Source organism: Pseudorca crassidens, chromosome 2, assembly GCF_039906515.1.
Source record: "Pseudorca crassidens isolate mPseCra1 chromosome 2, mPseCra1.hap1, whole genome shotgun sequence".
Lineage (NCBI taxonomy): Eukaryota > Metazoa > Chordata > Mammalia > Artiodactyla > Delphinidae > Pseudorca > Pseudorca crassidens.
Window position 1 is genome coordinate 94524091 of NC_090297.1, and position 20167 is coordinate 94544257.

A 20167-nucleotide genomic window follows, 5' to 3' on the forward strand; every position below is an offset into this window, starting at 1 on the left:
TCTCATTAGTGAAAAGGAAAATTATCATTCATTCGTGTTAACACACGCAGTATCCTAAATATAACTCATGCAGTATCCTAAATCTTTCCTCTCTTTCTAAAGATAAAGTATAATTAGATTCCAATTGACAGATCACTTGTGCTTTTTAATTTCGTATGTTCCTTTGGTGTTTCTCCTGTGAGTTCATCCTTTTCCCTGAGCAAGCATCCACACAGGAGTGAGGTCCAAAACATAGGCAGCGGACAAGAAAAGCAGAGGGCTGGGAAGTCAGAAGCCCTGAGCGCCAGATTCTGCTCCGTCCCCAAGCAAGGAGAACTTGAAGTCACCATTTAACCTCCCCACCTCCCAGTTTCCTCATCTGAAAACTGGGAACACTTGCTTCCTTCCTTCACAAGACTATTATGAGAATCAAATGAGGTCAGTGATCTGAAACACTCTCCAAGCTTCAAAATGCTAAAAAAAACATTAGATACTGTTATTGCAATTAATATATTCCTAGGTGAAACGGTACCAAGTATACATGGATCCTAGATTTACTATTTGTATGAATTAAGGCAGACAGGGAGCAGACAGAGATATTTTTCATTTTAAATTAATTGAAAAAATTTAATTACGCCTCAAGGAACAGAGAGAAACAAACTAACCTGTCTACATCCTGCTAAAATTGATATTCACAATCCCAGAAATTACTTAGTCTCTAAATTAGCAACCTACTCATTTTTTTTAACTTAAAAATGTTAAACTGGGGCTTCCCTGGTGGCGCAGTGGTTGAGAGTCCGCCTGCCGATGCAGGGGACACGGGTTCGTGCCCCGGTCCGGGAAGATCCCACATGCCGCGGAGCGGCTGGGCCCATGAGCCATGGCCGCTGAGCTCACGGGTCCAGAGCCTGTGCTCCGCAACGGGAGAGGCCACAACAGTGAGAGGCCCGCGTACCGCAAAAAAAAAAAAAAAAAAAAAAAAGTTAAACTGCATGAATTGTCCAAGATCCATCACTTACAATCTAGGATTTGTAAATGGGGACAATACTAGAACCTACATGGTAGGACTGATAAAAGAATTGAGTCAATACTTGCAAAGCACTTAGGCCCATGCTGGTCCAGGGTACTGGCTGTGGGAATGTTTGCTCTGTTGTGCAGCAGTGGAGAACCAGTCAAATCTGGGGTCAAACCACTGTTCCAATCTCTACTAGATATGTGGATTTCAGACACAGGTTTGCTTATCTGTACAAGGAGGAAAATAATACTGGTACGTACACCTTGTAGGGTTGTTATAAGGATTAAAAAATATATTTGAAGATTGAAAAGATATCTGCTACATCAAAAGGGTTCAATAAGTGGTGGCATTGGTGGTTTGGCTTAGAGATTATGTTTAGTAGCAATAATACTGGTAAATTATGGAACAGCCCCTTAAATTCTTTAATTTTCAGTTGTTCATTTAGGTCAAATACAGTTCGGAAGAGATAGCTGCACCAATCTTGGCAGTAGCAAAAATGTATGTAATTTTAAAGTGATAAATATAGGATCAAGTTCTATCCGCAATCCCAGGTTTAATTCTGTTTCAGACCTACCACTGCCAAAATATTTTAAGAAGCCAGAACTATGATTACCCATGAGAAGCATACGGTTAATTCCTTTATATTCAACTTTCTATAACCTCAACTCTCCTACAAAGCTTCCACTGCAGGAAGCTAGCATGCAATGTTATTCCACTAAAACAAAGCCATGCATTTCTAAACAATTTTTATGACTTCACAGTCTTAACACCATTTTGTGCGAATTCGAACAAAAAAAAAATGAAGAACTTTTTGAAAAGCTTTAAAAAGTCAAGACTTTTCATTTTTTCATTTCCCCAAAAGAGACGGAGGAAATAAAGGAAAATCAAAGAAGATTTTTTTTAAAAACTAGGAGGAAAGGTCAAAGAACAGCAAAAGATATCTTTATAAGCTATTAAGGCATTTTTCTGGGCCAACAGCTTAGAGGACTGTCCACTTCACCTGGGATTCTCTCTGATTGCTCTTTGTCTTCATGGCTTCACTTCATGGCCATAGACAAATGTGCCACCACTTCTTTACAAGGAGGCTTGGTTTTCAGTTCCTTGTAACTATCACCATATGTTATCCTCCATCACTTTTTTGGACCTCAAGACAACTAAATCACAGCTGGCCAGAGAAAGAGGAATCCTAAAAACCATATCTTTATACCCATTTCCTTTTGTACAGACTTCTAAGCAGGAAGGTGGTCTGATGATGGAGAAGACTGCTGAAGTCCAGATCACGAAGTGACCAAGAGCGAACCCACGCCTTCTTTCTCCCTGGGTAGGTTGGCTTCTCCATACTTGCTGCATGTCAGCATCAAATTTTTTACATTTCTGTTTCAAGTTTGTGCTATTTATTCCCATTGCCAAGCAAACTAATCCATTGCTTGCTTTTTATTTTATAATAAAAATATTACACTTAGAGGGGTGGGATAGGGTGGGTGGGAGGGAGGCTCAAGAGGGAGGGGATATGGGGATATACGTATGCATATGGCTGATTTACTTTGTTATATAACAGAAACTAACACAGCATTGTGAAGCAATTATACTCCAATAAAGATGTATAATAAAAAATATTACATCTTAAAAATCAAATGAAGTGTCACTCTCAAACAGCCTTTTGATGAGATACTAGCACCTGAATTATCAGAGTAAGAGCAAACTTCTCAAGATCTTTTAGGTTTTTCCCTGCTTATTTTCATAATGCAATTATGACATCAGGGGTTACCTAACTGCCTGACTCTTTTATGGCTTCTCAGACACAAGAAGTTTCACTTTATGCCCAATCACTTCAAAATAAATGAATGTAACTTTCAAAAGCTTGATTTCTATCCTTTTACTTTTGATTCTTTTGAAAGGAAGTCACCTATTATACACCAGTGCTTGGTGTACATATAAGTAATAAGAGCAAACATTAAAACCAATTTACATGTGACAAATATCATTGAAATCTAACAATCTAACATATAACTGCTGAAATCCAAGCAATAGGAGTTACTCAACAATCTCAAACATTTCAGCGATTTCATGTGTTCTGCAAGTCACCTACCCAAATGCCAAAACAGGCAACAGAACATTCTCAACTTCCAAAAATTAGAGGCCTTTCAGGTTTGGAGAAGACTGGAGGGAAAGAATACTGGTCCTCAGTCATGACAGCCCAACGAACTATCTAAAAGATGGGAAATAGTAGTCCTGTCCTCCGAGATAACCAACAGGAAAAGTTACCTCTGGATAAAAAAATTCCCCTTATACTGCTTTAATTAAAAAAATAATAATTCTAATCTCATTTGGACAGTTGTTGGTATTATTTTTTTGGCTAAGCCACCTACATGTAAAATTTAACTACATAATGCAGATACCACTTCAGTCACATGTCCTACTTCAAGATAAGAAATAACAGTTATTTGATAAAATGTTCTTGAGTTTAAAAATACATGAAAAATAAAATGTAATTACCTTTCCAAAGTCACGGACATCAAACAAGTCAAACGCCTCAAAGAGTTCACTCTTTCTCATTCCAAACGTCTCGCAACAGGCCGTGAGGAATGTCCTTATGTTCTTCAAACAGAGAAACTGAGGAATGGGAAACAGCTATTAGTATATAGTGAATCATTCTGAATGCTACCTATCCTCTGTCATGCTCAGAATGCTGGGGAAATGCCAACGAAGAATCCATCCACTTTTCAGGTTGTTTTCAATTACTCCTTCGTCAGTACTTAAATAATTACCCACTCTCTCCCAGGCACCAGTGACACAGCTGTGAACAAGGCAGACGGAAGTCTGCCCTCAGGATACTTACATCCTAATAAAAGGAGACAGACAAGAACAAACTCAGCAACAAAAACAAAAAAGTAAATATTTTTATTTTCATATGGTGATAAGTGCAATAGAGAAAAATAAAACCAGGAGGAGGGATCAGGAGTGCTGGGTGAGGTGTGGGGAGCTTCAGCGAGATGGTTAGAGAAGGTGTCAGTGAGAAGGGGACAGATAAGCAGAAGAGATTTGAAGGTGGTAAAGAACCAACCATGCAGAATTACAGGACAGAGTATTCAGACTAAAGTAGCAACCCATGCCAAGGACCTGAGGCAGAAGTTTCTGAGGTTACGTCTGAGGAAGGGGCCAATGTGGGTAGAGCAGAGTGGATGACAAGGAGCAAGGCAGGAAGTGAGCTGGAAAGGCAATGAGGTCAGATGATGAAGGACCCTGTTGGACAGGCTTTTACTCTAAATGAGATGGGAAGTCATTGGAGGCCTTGGGACAGAGTCTGATATTTTAAAAGTTTTGTTTTTCTTTCTTTAAAAAAAATTTTATTGAGGTATAGTTGATTTAAAACTATACGTCAATAAAGTTTCAGGTGTACAACATAGTGATTCAAAATTTTTATAGATTATACTCCATTTAAAAAATACTGGCTGTATTCTGTGTGCTATATAAGATATCCTTGCAGCTTATTTTTTTTCTAATAATACTTAACTCTGTATTAAAAATACTACTATTTCAACAAATGATCAACATAAAACATTTAAATGAAATTAGTCTTAGTACTAAATCTTTGAAATCTAGTATACATTTTACACTTAACAGCATATCTCAATTCAGACTAGCCCCATTTCAAGTGTTCCATAGCCATACGTGGCTAGTTGCTGTCATACTGGACAACACAGTCCTAGAGTTTCAAGTGCAGGTTTGTAAACAGGTCCCTCTCACATATACAAAAATATGCACAGACATAGCAAGTACAAACTTTTAGCTGAGCTTTTAAGGCCCTCTATAATGTGCCCCACCATTGCAGTCAGGCTGTTCTCCTTGTTGGTGCTCGTTAGTCCGTGTTCATTCCTGCCTCTATGCTTGAACTTTGTCGTTCCTCTAGCCAATAAGCCTCTCTCTTTTCCCTTTTCTATTCTAACTCCCAGCCCAGCTACAGTTCCATCTCCTTCTGGACTGCAACAGTTCCTACTGCTCTTTCTTCAGAGCTTCCTTTTTGTTGTTGTTGTTGTTGTTTTGTTTTATTTTTTGAATATAGATCAAAAGGGGCTGGAGCAAGACTAGAGACAGTAATACCAGACAGGAAGCTATTACAATAATCTGGGTGAGAGACAGCCATGGGAAGTCCAGGTGTTCAATTTTGACTCTTAAATTTGAGATGCCTATTAGTCATCCAATGGGACACAGGGCAGCAGACAGCTGGATATACAAGTCTGGAGTTCAGGACACAGGTGTGTACTCCAGACTTAAATCTGAGAGTCTTTAGAGTATACAAAACATTTTTAACGATGATGTTATCTGAGATGACTTTGGGAGAAAGAAGAGGGGAGGAGGGGACCTGGGGCCAGGTCATCTTAGATCAGGAAAAAAGGAGGAGCCCACAAAGGGGCAGAGAAAGAGGAACCAGTAAGGAAGGAGAACAACCAGGTGAACATGTTTTTCCTGAAGCCAAGTAAAGAAGGTGTTTCTAGGAAGAAGGGGTGATAAGCTGTGTCAGCTGCTGCTGCTACTCAAATAAGATTTTGACCAGGTGCTGTCCTGGGAATCTGGCTGTGTGAAGGTTATGGGTGCACCTTGACAAAAGCAGGTTCCATGTGGAGGGTGGGGGTGGGGAAAGGCTGAGCAGAGCAGCTTCAAGAGACAATGGGAAGAGAGAAAGTAAAGATAGAATATAGATTCTTAGGAGTTTTGCTGCAAAAGGGAACAGAGGATTGAGGAGGTAGTCAGAGAGAAAGAGGTCAAGGAAGGGCTTTTTAACAATGGAAGCTGTTACAACATGTTTCTATTGTGACAGGAATAACTTGATAGAGGGGAAAGATGGTCACGCAAGGGAGAGGGACAGTCGCCCAAAGGAAGTCCTTGAGTGGCAAAGGAGAAGAGTCTGATGCTCAAGCAGAGAAACTGACCTTGAAGAACATGCTCAGCTCATCGATACTAACAGGGACAAGGGGGAAGGCAGACGCTATCACAACTTAGACAACCAACAGAATTTACTTTCAGTATCTAAAATGCAGATCCACCTACGCATAGTACACACATATCCTGAAAGTGAATTTTGGAAATAGTAGTTGCAATGGCACACGTAAAAATAAAATTATTAACCTCCAATAAGTGAGAGATCTATTAGCTAATTATTGCATCTTTGCCTTTTTTTTTTTTTTAAAGCACTGTCAATATTTTATTTTGTTGTTCTGTTTTCCATCTTGGTTTGTTTTTTAATTTGCAGAAAGCACATTTTACTTCTTCCACTTTGGAAAAATTCAGATTTTTCATGGCCTTAACGCAGACATAGTTTTACCCTTTACAGGAATCCTTCTTGAGGCTTAAGTATTTCAGGAGGGGTTAAAACCACAGGGGAAGCATCATAAACCCTTTGAAGTACAAAGGCAGCAGCCAAACTGCACATACAGTTACTGCTTTCATTTTAAAAAATTCATAAGAGACCTTTACAACACGGAACCACTCTACATGTAGCTCTTTCACATAGAATTGCTTATTTACAGATTAAAAGCCTTGCATTCTGCCAAGATAGACAATAATTACTCTCTTGGGGATTATGCAACATCTCTCTTGCAATATTTTTTACATAATTAAGTGCCCAACTCATAGCTCACCAAGGAACAAAGCATAATTGCACATGCTACCCTCTGAAGATTTCACACCAAACTCAAGTTTTTCCCTGTATAGGAAAAACTACAGTAGACCTCCATTCAAGTGCTTTGATCATTAATTCAAAAAAGTATCATTACTGAAAGTAAAAAAAAAGAAAGAAATGTTGTCATTACTGTATGCATACAAGAGATGATTTAAAAACAGAACTTTCCTTCACTTCTGGAACCAATCTTAACCTTATTCGCCCCTTAACTAATTCAATTCTATTTAATTCCACAAATATTTACTGGATTTGAAGAACATCACTGGTATGCTCTCGCATTTCCAGGCAATCATCAAGTTTGGTCACCCCTTTATTTATGTATTTTTTCAGTCAACAGGTTTTGAATGCCTACAATGTTCCAGACACTGGAAATGCTAAAAATGAGTAAGACAAGCTTCTCTATTAATCACAGGTGAAAATTTTCATAGCTTTCCCAAAATTGGCTAATAACACTAGGATCACACTTCCCTTAATGGCTCTGTGCTAGTACAGGAACAGAGTTGAGGGATGGAGGGAGTGGGCCCTAATGCCATCACAGAAGCCCTGGACAGAGCTGGACCTGTCAACCTGTCTGCCCACCTACCATCAGACTTTTGCTTTGTTTTCCTTACGTTGAACTTTCTCTTTTTCCAGTTTATTTTCTAAAATTTCAAACCAAAAGAAAAGTAGAAAGAATAGTACAATGAACACTCCATTTACACAACAACTGTAACATACTGCCATATGGGTTTCTGTGTGCCAACCATATCTCTATATATTTATAAAACTTCATATATGAAAGTAAGTTCAGACACCATAGCACTTCACTCCTAAATAACTCAACATGCATCTCCTAGGAATGAGGATATTTTCCAAAATACCTACAACACCATTACCACCCCGAGAAGATAAACAACAATTCCATATTATTTCATATCCATTCCATGTCCAAATTTCATCAGTTGCCTACCCCATGTCTTTTTTACACTATCCCACCCATCCACACCCAATCTAGGGATCAATTCCATTTTACCCATTATATTTGGTTGCTTAATTTTGCAGTACCTTTTAATCTAAAAACCCTGCTGCCTTTTTTTTTTTTTTTTTTAATGACACTGTCTTTTGGAAGAGTCCAGACCTAGGTATCTTATAGAATGTCCCGCATTTGGCATTTGTCAGATTATTTCCTCATGGTGTCATTAAACTTATTTCCCCATCACTTATATTTCCTATGAACCAAAGCTAGGTCAAGATACAAGTTAAACAATTTTGGAAAAAATATCTTATACTGTGAACTTCATAGTCCATCATATCAGAAGATACAAAATTTAGGGTAACCCATTATTATTGATGCTAGGCTTGATTACTTGGTTAAGATGGTTATTGTCACATCTCTTTATTGTAAAGGTACATGTTCCCCTTTACATTAATAAAGTCTGGGGATGATAATTTGTTACCATGTGGCTGTCCTATTTCCCAATAATTTTTCACCATAGACTTAGCATCCACTGATAACCCTTGCTTTGATTATTCCATTTGGGACTGCAAAATTCTATCATTCCTTCCACATTTATTAGCTGGTATTCTCACCTAAAGACAAGCTTCCCCTGCCCTCCACCCTCCTTTTTTAATCTTTGTTTGTGTAATAATTAATTGCCATCATTATTCTTTTGATGTTCATATTGTCCCAAATTTGGCCACTGGGGGTCTCTTCTGTGACCTTTTGATGACTCCATTAGTCTTTGTTTTCTTACATCAAGCTGTCCCAGGCCACGTCATATTTTCTCTGCCCAAGTTCTGTAATCAGCCATTTCTCCAAACAGTTCCATTTCAATTTATATGGTAAATGGTAGTATTTAGAAAACAAAGGCTGAGTATCAGACTACTCGCAAATGACATGAGCCAATTATATTAAATGAACCAGTAACTCCACCCTTTGCTTAAGCAATCTATCACTTGCAACAGAAAGAGTTAATGTAAACAAGAATGGCCTAATTGATCTTCAAAATACCTCTCCAAATCCTATCATTTTCTTTATGGAATACCTAATAAGCAAACTCTTATCTCACTTTGTTAAGAAAGAGAAAACTTGAATTCACTGAAGAATGGTGAACAGAGAGTTTCTTTCCGCCTAGGGATGTTGTTGGTGTTTTGACAAGCTGATAGTCCTTTGTAGCATCCACAGTAGCTTAAAACCTTCGGTATTCAGACCCGATGCACAAAGACAGATATACCTCATTATTTCAGTTCATAACCATACCTTACGTTTGACCAAAAATTATATAACTTTGCTAAATCACCTAGTTGATTTATAAGAGAGAACTTTAGGATTTTTTAGAATTTAGGATTAGGATTTTAAAAACCAGAATTAAATAACTCTAGGATTTTTTAACTATTAAATATATCCACACATGATAGTTACCAAAATCAAGGACACACAAAAGGTCGAAATAGCATTTTCTCTCTTAACAAATATTAATGAGTTGTCTTTTGTGTATCCAGGATACACAAAAGGTCTAAATAGCATTTTCTCTCTTAACATATTAATGAGTTGCCTTTTATGAAGTTTCATAAAACGTCATAAAACATCGCCCCCCTCAATTGGGTACTTATTTATTTATTTATTTATTTAATGCTGTCAACCAGTGCTTGGCAGTAAGTTGTTTTTCCTTTTTTAAATTTTTATTTATTTATTTATTTATTTATTATTTTTATTTATTTTTTTTGGCTGCATTAGGTCTTCATTACTGCACGCAGGCTTTCTTTAGCTGCGTTAAGCGGGGGCTACTCTTCATTGTGGTGCGCGAGCTTCCCATTGTGGTGGCTTCTCTTGTTATGAAGCACAAGCTCTAGGCACGCGGGCTTCAGTAGTTGCGGCATGTGGGCTCAGTAATTGTGGCTCGTGGGCTCTAGAGCACAAGCTCAGCAGTTGTGGCGCACGGGCTTAGTTGCTCCAAGGCATGTGGGATCTTCCTGGACCAGGGATAGAACCTGTGTCCCCTGCATTGGCAGGCAGATTCTTAACCACTGCGCCACCAGGGAAGCCTGGTTAATTGAATGAAACTGCCAAGAACTGGGTATTCTTAAAAAAAAAAAAAAAATGACCCAAACTCTGCCCTCAAAAGAGATATTGTAGTCCAGCAAAGTGTACAGACAAGTGAACACGGAGTTACATAACAACATGGCAAATGCTATGAAGATGGCATTCAAAGGTCCCTCGGGAGTCCTGGAGTATCAGAGACAGCCTTCTGGAGTAAGTGATCAAGGATGACTCCCACTCACTGCAGGGTGAGTGGGAGTCAGCCACAAAAAGAGGGAGAGTGGTTGATGTTCAGGGAGCAGAAGGGAAAGTGCCAGACTTGGGGTGTGAGGGTGTCCAGGTAAACGGCACAGGATGGCAGGAGGGTGAGACAAGACAGAGAATGGACTGGTGGGGGCGGGGGAAGGGGTTCAGAATGGACACAACCCTCTGGGGGGCAGTGAGAGCAGGACTGGACAGGGGAGCTGGGACTTACTGAGCAAGCCCAAGGGATGTGGGCTTTATCCTAGAAGAAACATTGAGGTTTTTAAATAGGAGAGTTGGAATTCTCAGTTTTGCATTGTATGACTACTGTAGTCATTTTTGAGTGTTTGCTATGTACCAAGCTCTATGCTAAATGTTTATGTCTTTTCATCCTCACAACACCTCAATCAGGAAAGTTTTATTTTTTTTCTTTCGTATATACAGAGGCTTAGACATTTACCCAACTTTACATAACTGCATATGCCAAAGTAATGGAGTCATAATTCAAGTCCAGACATTCTGGCTACAGAGCCTATATCCTTATGGACTCTGTTATACTAGCCCCATTTTGAAGTGTGCAGAATTAACCGTTTTTCTTTTCTCTTTATTAAGGAGATTATTTGGAGTAGATAAGACAAGAATAGGATGCTGTCATATTCACTTAAGGAAAAAAATCATGGTGATTTGGACTAGGATGGTAGAAGGAGAAAGGGAAAGAACTCTATAAGGTAATATGGAAAGGAAATACCTGGTAACTGATTGAATATGGGTGGGGTGAAGGGAGTGAGGGAGGAAAGAAGAATTAAGAAGCATACCCAGAGCTCTGTCCTGAACACTGCAAGGACACTGGGGGTGTTCCCTGAAAATGGTAACTTAGCAAGTTAGGGAACAGGGTATGTGGAAAGGGGCCACAAGCTGAGTCAATTAATTCTTGTCTTTATCTGAAAAGGCCTGGTAAGGAGACACTCCACAGCCTCTGTCTCAGGTATATCCAGTAACAAGTAACACATTCTAATATAGCCCACAGTCTTCAGCCACCATGCTCACCCTCTCTGCTCCTTCAGAAATTCATCAACAGCTTGCTTATTTATTACGGGTTGAAAAGCACTCAATAAAGATGCAGAAAACCTTCAAAGAAGAAAGCTTAACATGTTCAAGGTCTGAGACACCCTGAAAATTATACATCAGGCCAGAGCTCTCTAGATTAGAAAATGTTTCATACCCAAATAGCTATCACAACAGAAGAAGCTAATTGGCTTTTCACGGCCCTGCCCCTTAATCTTAGCACTTCAATGCTAGTGATACTGATGTTACAGAAAGGAAACATTTAAAGGTCAGGCTGCTAAAGTTCACTATAAAATGCTTAAAAACTCTCTTTTCCCTCTACTCCTTTTATAAAGTATATGGTTTCCTTTCCCTCTATGTTTTGACTTTTCTCAACAATATGAATGCAAACAGGATCGCTTCCCTTTTTTATTTGAAAGAATAAACATGTACTTCTCTAAAATTGTTGGCAATAATGGTCTAAAGTTAACTGAGGCTACGTAACAGGAAAAACCTCCACAGCTTAGGAAATGAGTTATTTCCATCTCAGCTGAGAAATGGTATCTTGTGGGAAGGTCGACAATTTCTAATACAGCTTCACAACCCTGCAGACGTGCTGACTTACTATAATTTTCATAGGAACCACCAACAGCCAGGCTGTCAGATAAGGAAGTCTTCAGGGTCTCATTTCGAGGTGGGCCACTCATCTCATTTGAAGGAAAGTCTCTGAATTTGAGATTTTGGCATAATTCAAATTATGAGTGGCCATTAACAGGCTGATTGACAGTTTTGAAGGCACAGAAGAGACCACGATGAAGCTCATCAACAAATATTAAGGTACAAGGAGAGCTTTCCTTCTTAGCTGAGCCTCTGTGTAGACTTACTCAAGCCTCTGCCTAGTACCCCTGTCAGATTCTAACTCCTCCTAACTGCTCACCTTTTGTAGAACTAGCAGGCAGGAAGGCATGGAAGGGAAATATTAAGAAATCAAGTTTCTCCCCTTACTGGGGTTTTCTACCTCTATCCCTTTTGCCATATCTTCCCCTCTCCCTCTACATCTGTCTTTGAAAATTAGGTCAGCTAAATCTTACATCTTTTGGAATTTTTTTTTTAAAAAGAAAGAAAAGAAGAATAATTTTTATTTGTATGAGGACCTCAATTGTCCCTTTCGCTTGTGAGTTAGTAGGTCCCCCATAGAAGAGGCATCATCACCATTGTTCTATGAAGAAATCATATCTACAGATGCCTTCTGAATAATTATAAAATAATTATGCTGAACTCAGCATCAATTCAGGACTGCACAATATCTTGAGTTCTCCTCTTGATCCTATTATTACAAATACAAGAAGAGCTTAAAGGACACTCAGGAAGAAGACCAGAAATGGAGAAGGACCTTTTCTTAGCTCCAATTTTGCACTCAAGTCCCTAAACTAAAACTGCCATATTTTCAGTAAACTAAAAGCCAATATTTCCACTTTGATTATTTCCAGGCTGCAATTAATTTTTAGAGGATAAAATTTTTTAATCAAAAATATAATAATTTAATAATGTAAATTTACAGGGTTTTTTTTTTGGATTCTCACAAAAATTCTTTATGATAGAGTAGATACAATTCTTATTTTACACACAAAGAAATCATTAAAGAAGTGAATTGACTATCCCAATATATAAACAGCACGTGTCAGCATACAGACTTTTTTTTTGAATTTTTGAATTTTATTTTATTTTTTTATACAGCAGGTACTTATTAGTTATCCATTTTATACACATCAGTGTATACATGTCAATCCCAATATCCCAATTCATCACACCACCACCTCCACCCCCCCACCGCTTTCCCCCCTTGGTGTCCATACATTTGTTCTCTACATCTGTGTCTCAACTTCTGCCTTTCAAACTGGTTCATATGTACCATTTTTCTAAGTTCCACATATATGTGATAATATACGATACTTGTTTTTCTCCTTCTGGCTTACTTCACTCTGTATGGCAGTCTCTAGATCCATCCACGTCTCAACAAATGACTCAATTTCGTTCCTTCTTATGGCTGAGTAATATTCCATTGTATATATGTACCACATCTTCTTTATCCATTCGTCTGTTGATGGGCATTTAGGTTGCTTCCATAACCTGGCTATTGTAAATAGTGCTGCAATGAACATTATGGTACATGACTCTTTTGAATTATGGTTTTCCATAATTCCCAGGGTATATACCCAGTAGTGGGATTGCTGGGTCATATGGTAATTCTATTTTGTTTTTTAAGGAACCTCCATACTGTTCTCCACAGTGGCTGTATCAATTTACATTCCCACCAACAGTGCAAGAGGGTTCCCTTTTCTCCACACTCTCTCCAGCATTTGCTGTTTGTAGATTTTCCGATGATTCCCATTCTAACTGGTGTGATGTCTTTACTGTAGTTTTGATTTGCATTTCTCTAATAATTAGTGATGTTGAGCAGCTTTTCGTGTGCTTCTTGGCCATCTGTATGTCTTCTTTGGAGAAATGTCTATTTAGGTCTTCTGCCCATTTTTGGATTGGGTTGTTTGCTTTTTTAATATTGAGCTGCATAAGCTGTTTATATATTTTGGAGATTAATCCTTTGTCCACTGATTCGTTTGCAAATATTTTCTCCCATTCTGAGGGTTGTCTTTTTGTCTTGTTTATGGTTTCCTTTGCTGTGCAAAAGCTTTTAAGTTTCATTAGGTCCCATTTGTTTATTTTTGTTTTTATTTCCATTACTCTAGGAGGTGGATGCAAAAATATCTTGCTGTGATTTATGGCAAAGAGTGTTCTTCCTATGTTTTCCTCTAAGAGTTTTATAGTGTCCAATCTTACATTTAGGTCTCTAATCCATTTTGAGTTTATTTTTGTGTATGGTGCTAGGGAGTGTTCTAATTTCATTCTTTTACATGTAGCTGTCCAGTTTTCCCAGCACCAGTTACTGAAGAGACTGTCTTTTCTCCACTATATATCCTTGCCTCCTTTGTCATAGATTAGTTGACCATAGGTGCGTGGGTTTATCTCTGGGCTTTCTATCTTGTTCCATTGACCTATGTTTCTGTTTTTGTGCCAGTACCATATTGTCTTGATTACTGTAGCTTTGTAGTATAATATGAAGTCAGGGAGTCTGATTCCTCCAGCTCCGCTTTTTTCCCTCAAGACTGCTTTGGGTATTCAGGGTCTTTTGTGTCTCCATACAAATTTTAAGATTTTTTTGTTCTGGCTCTGTAAAAACTGCCATTGGTAATTTGATAGGGATTGCATTGAATCTGTAGATTGCTTTGGGTAGTATGGACATTTTCACAATATTGATTCTTCCAATCCAAGAACATGGTATATCTCTCCATGTGCTGGTATCAGCCTTAATTTCCATCATCAGTGTCTTATAGTTTTCTGCATACAGGTCTTTTGTCTCTCTAGGTAGGTTTATTCCTAGGTATTTTATTCTTTTTGTTGCAATGGTAAATGGGAGTGTTTCCTTAATTTCTCTTTCTGATTTTTCATCATTAGTATATAGGAATGCAAGAGATTTCTGTGCATTAATTTTGTATCCTGCAACTTTTACCAAATTCATTGATTAGCTCTAGTAGTTTTCTGGTGGCATCTTTAGGATTCTCTATGTATAGTATCATGTCATCTGCAAACAGTGACAGTTTTACTTCTTCTTTTCGAATCTGTATTCCTTTTATTTCTTTTTGTTCTCAGATTGCCATGGCTTGGACTTCCAAAACTATGTTGAATAATAGTGGTGAGAGTGGACATCCTTGTCTTGTTCCTGATCTTAGAGGAAATGCTTTCAGTTTTTCACCGTTCAGAATGATGTTTGCTGTGGGTTTGTCGTATATGGCCTTTATTATGTTGAGGTAGGTTCCCTCTATGCCCACTTTCTGGAGAGTTTTTACCATAAATGGGTGTTGAATTTTGTCAAAAGCTTTTTCTCCATCTATTGAGATGATCATATGGTATTTCTTCTTCAATTTGTTAATATGGTGTATCACATTGATTGATTTGCATATATTGAAGAATCCCTGCATCCCTGGGATAAATCCCACTTGATCATGGTTCATGATCCTTTAATGTGTTGTTGGATTCTGTTTGCTAGTATTTTGTTGAGGATTTTTGCATCTATATTCATCAGTGATATTGGTCTGTAATTTTCTTTTTTTGTAGTATCTTTGTCTGGTTTTGGTATCAGGGTGATGGTGGCCTCATAGAATGAGTTTGGGAGTGTTCCTTCCTCTGCAATTTTCTGGAAGAGTTTGAGAAGGATGGGTGTTAGCTCTTCTCTAAATGTTTGATAGAATTCACCTGTGAAGCCATCTGGTCCTGGACTTTTGTTTGCTGGAAGATTTTTAATCACAGTTTCAATTTCAGTGCTTGTGATTAGTCTGTTCATATTTTCTATTTCTTCCTGGTTCAGTCTTAGAAGGTTATAACTTTCTAAGAATTTGTCCATTTCTTCCAGATGGTCCATTTTATTGGCATAGAGTTGCTTGTAGTAGTCTCTTAGGATGCTTTGTATTTCTGCGGTGTCTGTTGTAACTTCTCCTTTTTCACTTTTAATTTTACTGATTTGAGTCCTCTCCCTCTTTTCCTTGATGAGTCTGGTTAATCGTTTATCAATTTCATTTATCTTCTCAAAGAACCAGCTTTTAGTTTTATTGATCTTTGCTACTGTTTTGTTTCTATTTTATTTATTTCTGCTCTGATCTTTATGATTTCTTTCCTTCTGCTAACTGGGTTTTGTTTCTTCTTCTTTCCCTAGTTCCTTTAGGTGTAAGTTTAGATTGTTTATTTGAAATTTTTCTTGTTTCTTGAGGTAGGCTTGTATAGCTATAAACTTCCCTCTTAGAACTGCCTTTGCTGCATCCCATAGGTTTTGGATCATCATGTTTTCATTGTCATTTGTCTCTAGGTATTTTTTGATTTCCTCTTTGATTTCTTCAGTGATCTCTTGGTTATTTAGTAACGTATTGTTTAGCCTCCATGTGTTTGTGTTTTTTACATTTTTTTCCATGTAATTCATTTCTAATCTCATAGCATTGTGGTCAGAAAAGATGCTTGATATGATTTCAATTTTCTTAAATTTACTGAGGCTTGATTTCTGACCCAAGATGTGATCTATCCTGAAGAATGTTCTGTGAGCACTTGAGAAGAAAGTGTAATCTGCTGTTTTTGGATGGAATGTCCTATAAATATCAATTAAATCTATCTGGTCTACTGTGTCGTTTAAAGCTTGTGTTTCCTTATTAATTTTCTGTTTGGATGATCTCTCCATTGGTGTAAGCGAGGTGTTAAAGTCCCCCACTATTACTGTGTTACAGTCAATTTCCTCTTTTATAGCTGTTAGCAGTTGCCTTATGTATTGGGGTGCTCCTGTGTTGGGTGCGTATATATTTATAATTGTTATCTCTTCTTTTTGGTTTGATCCCCTTGATCATTATGTAGTGTCCTTCCTTGTCTCTTGTAACATTCTTTATTTTAAACTCTATTTTATCTGATATGAGTATTGCTACTCCAGTTTTCTTTTGATTTCCATTTGCATGGAATATCTTTTTCCATCCCCTCACTTTCAGTCTGTATGTGTCCCTAGGTCTGAAGTGGGTCTCTTGTAGACAGCATATATATGGGTCTTGTTTTTGTATCCATTCAGCAAGCCTGTGTCTTTTGGTTGGAGCATTTAATCCATTCACATTTAAGGTAATTATCGATATGTATGTTCCTATGACGATTTTCTTAATTGTTCTGGGTTTGTTTTTGTAGGTCCTTTTCTTCTCTTGTGTTTCCCACTTAGAGAAGTTCCTTTAGCATTTGTTGTAGAGCTGGTTTGGTGCTGAATTCTCTTAGCTGTTGCTTGTCTGTAAAGCTTTTGATTTCTCCTTTGAATCTGAATGAGATCCTTGCTGGGTAATCTTGGTTGTAGATTCTTCCCTTTCATCACTTTAAGTATATCATGCCACTCCCTTCTGGCTTGTAGAGTTTCTGCTGAGAAATCAGCTGTTAACCTTATGGGGGTTCCCTTGTATGTTGTCATTTTTCCCTTGCTGCTTTCAATAATTTTTCTTTGTCTTTAATTTTTGCCAATTTGATTACTATGTGTCTTGGTTTGTTTCTCCTTGGGTTTATCCTGTATGGGACTCTCTGTGCTTCCTGGACTTGGGTGGCTATTTCCTTTCCCATGTTAAGGAAGTTTTCGACTATAATCTCTTCAAATATTTTCTCAGGTCCTTTCTCTCTCTCTTCTCCTTCTGGGACCCCTATAGTGTGAATGTTGTTGTGTTTAATGTTGTCCCAGAGGTCTCTTAGGCTGTCTTCATTGCTTTTCATTCTTTTTTCTTTATTCTGTTCTGCAGCAGTGAATTCCACAATTCTGTCTTCCAGGTCACTTATCCGTTCTTCTGCCTCAGTTATTCTATTGATTCCGTCTAGTGTAGTTTTCATTTCAGTTTTTGTATTGTTCATCTCTGTTTGTTTGTTCTTTAATTCATCTAGGTCTTTGTTAAACATTTCTTGCATCTTCTCCATCTTTGCCTCCATTCTTTTTCCGAGGTCCTGGATCATCTTCACTATCATTATTCTGAATTCTTTTTCTGGAAGGTTGCCTATCTCCACTTCATTTAGTTGTTTTTCTGGGGTTTTATCTTCTTCCTTCATCTGGTGCATAGCTCTCTGCCTTTTCATCTTGTCTATCTTCCTGTGAATGTCAGTTGTTTTTTTTTTTTTCATTTTCTCCAATGATGAGGCACTTTTATGGATTATATGTAAATACTGAAATGATTAAGCTCATATGTGTAGTGCTAAGTTGTAAAAACACGTGCATCCTACATACCCTGTAGCACCTGGTTCACACCTGTGATAATAAGTATCTTGACTGTATCTGTTTGCCCAACTATTGCTACATGAAATAAACATTTTTGAGATCAGAGACTACATTTATTTCACCTATGTATCCCCACAGCTTTTATAACAGAAACATTTTTTAATAAATTGATGCATGAATGATGATGCAGTTTATCTGCATAAAAGAATAAATAATCATCATTCCTTGGTAGCCAGCAAACTCATATTGAAATTTTACATTAAACTGTCACCGTATCCTCTTACTTACATGTTAATATATCAATATATCTTCATTATTAAATTACCTCAAAAGCCTTTTTAGAAGTTAGTGATGTTCATAATTATAAATAAAATAAACACTTTAAATTATTAAGCAGTTTTGTTCCTAAGCATCATCTGGGTGGCCAGCCCAGATGCTGGTGTATAATTCAGTGGTGGCCTGCTAACTGATTTTCAAGCAGCATCTTTAATCCTCCTTATGTTTTTCTAGTCTTTGCACTAGAAAACTGAATGGCTGGGAAGTACAGAGGTCAAAATTAGCCTATTTTACTGTGTTCATTAACCTGCTAATGAAAGCAATACCTGCTATGGCCTTTAATAAGAAAAAGTAACACTCAACCACATTGTTACCTGGAACACAGCTAGTCTAAAGCACATTAAAAATGGCCCAATCCACATTCCAGAGAAGCCTGGCTTACAAGGTTCCCTATTGTGGGTACAGAAAAACAGGTATTTCTTTCTGCAGAGGCCACTAAGTGACAGTAGAACGCAATAGCTAAACGTCAGAATTTTGATATTGGTAGGAGTAGTCACAGCAATAGTACCAGTGACAGCAATACCAGTAGAATGGAAGTCGTGGTTGTGGTAGGAGTGGCAGTGATGGTGGAATCAGCTGCCCAGCCAAGGAAGCCACTCCCTGTGAAGCAGGGAGTGAGAGCCACCATGACTGGGTTACCCCAGAAGGCAGGCAGCTGAGGTGGGTCCTCACTAGAAACAACACTCAAAATGAGGAAAAGTCCTGTGGTACACAAATTTGTGCTGCTTTTGGAGATGAGCCTTGGAAATCCATTAATCCAGAGAATGGGAATAAAGTTTAGTGTGAGTCTGATCTAAAAGAAAAAAAGAGTTGTATGCAAACAGAAACAAGGAGGTCTGACTGCAAACACCTCACCTCATGCATCACCCCGTACAGACAGCCACCTGGGGAGGCAGCCACAGAACTCCCCACATTTCATCCAAGAACAACTGAGGAGTCCCCACCTCCCTACTCTCTGTGCCTGGACCCATTGCTGCCTGCACACCACCCCGTGCTCCCCAGCACGGCCAGAGCAGGACTGAGTAGCGGGAGACACCAAAGGGAAAGAAAGAGTGGAGGGGCAAGTGAGCCTGTGTCTCTCCTTCCTCATTCCCTCTACCCTTGATTCCATGGACTGGGTACTATCATAATTGCCACTTACGGATGAGGTGACTGAGGCACAGAGAGTAAAATAATTGGCTCTAGGGCACATGGTCAGTAAGTCAGAGAGGAAGTTTCACAGCCATGTTGCTGGCTCCAAAGACCACACCTCTAACAACTATGATAGTCTGTCTCCTACGTAGCAGACTCTGCCCCAAGCCAGGGAGCTGGCAGCCACAAATCCTACCCTCCAAGGGAGGACAGTCCTGTGAAAGAGAGAAACGAATGCACAGAAAGCGCATTGCAATCTCAGTGTAGTAAGTCCAGAGGCAAGCACTGGGTTAGTGAGAGCACAAGGGAATTGCTCCATCCAGTGAAGGAGGCAGGTTGAGATTCATTCCTCCAAGGAAGTGGCTGAACTGAGTGTCAGAGGATGAACAAAAGGTCATGAGAAACCATATGGTGAGAAGCAAAGGCCTGGCCTTTTGGAGGAAATGCAGAAACTCACATGGCCTCCACAGTGAGTGCAGGCAAGAGAGCACAAGAGATGAATGAGGCTGGAAAAGTCGGCCAATACCAGATCCAAACTGGAACTCAGAACTCATCTCTCCAAAAGCACAAGGCAGTGCCTCATAATAATGCCTATGACTCTACAAACAGTGAGTGTAAACATGTATGCCCCAGGTGTGGCACTAAGCACATCTGTGAAGAATCTCAGTTAATATACAACAACCCTATGAGGAAGACACTATTATTCCATTCTATCCATAAGGCATTAAGGAAAAGTAAATAACCCAAGGTCCTGGTAGCTAAGAAGTAACAGAACCAGATCCAAGCCCTGCCAGGATTCTTTCCTGCCAAGCTGTGTCATCTCCATGGAGCATGGGTGTGGGGAAGCTCTACAGCAGAATTAGGACCTGACTACAGGTGCCTATGACTTAAACAGAC

General features: G+C 38.7%; 1 protein-coding gene across 3 annotated transcripts in view; it reads right to left on the reverse strand.

Moving 5' to 3' along the window:
- VAV3 (vav guanine nucleotide exchange factor 3) overlaps nt 1-20167 on the reverse strand; it is a 394672-nt gene that overhangs the window by 306798 nt on the left and 67707 nt on the right. For all 3 annotated transcript variants that reach the window (XR_010940966.1, XM_067727089.1, XM_067727088.1), the window contains exon 2: nt 3491-3607. Coding sequence is in view for 2 of the 3 variants with exons in the window: in XM_067727089.1 (XP_067583190.1) it covers nt 3491-3607 (117 nt within the window). In the remaining variant the exon portion in view is untranslated. The remainder of the gene's footprint in view (nt 1-3490; nt 3608-20167) is intronic.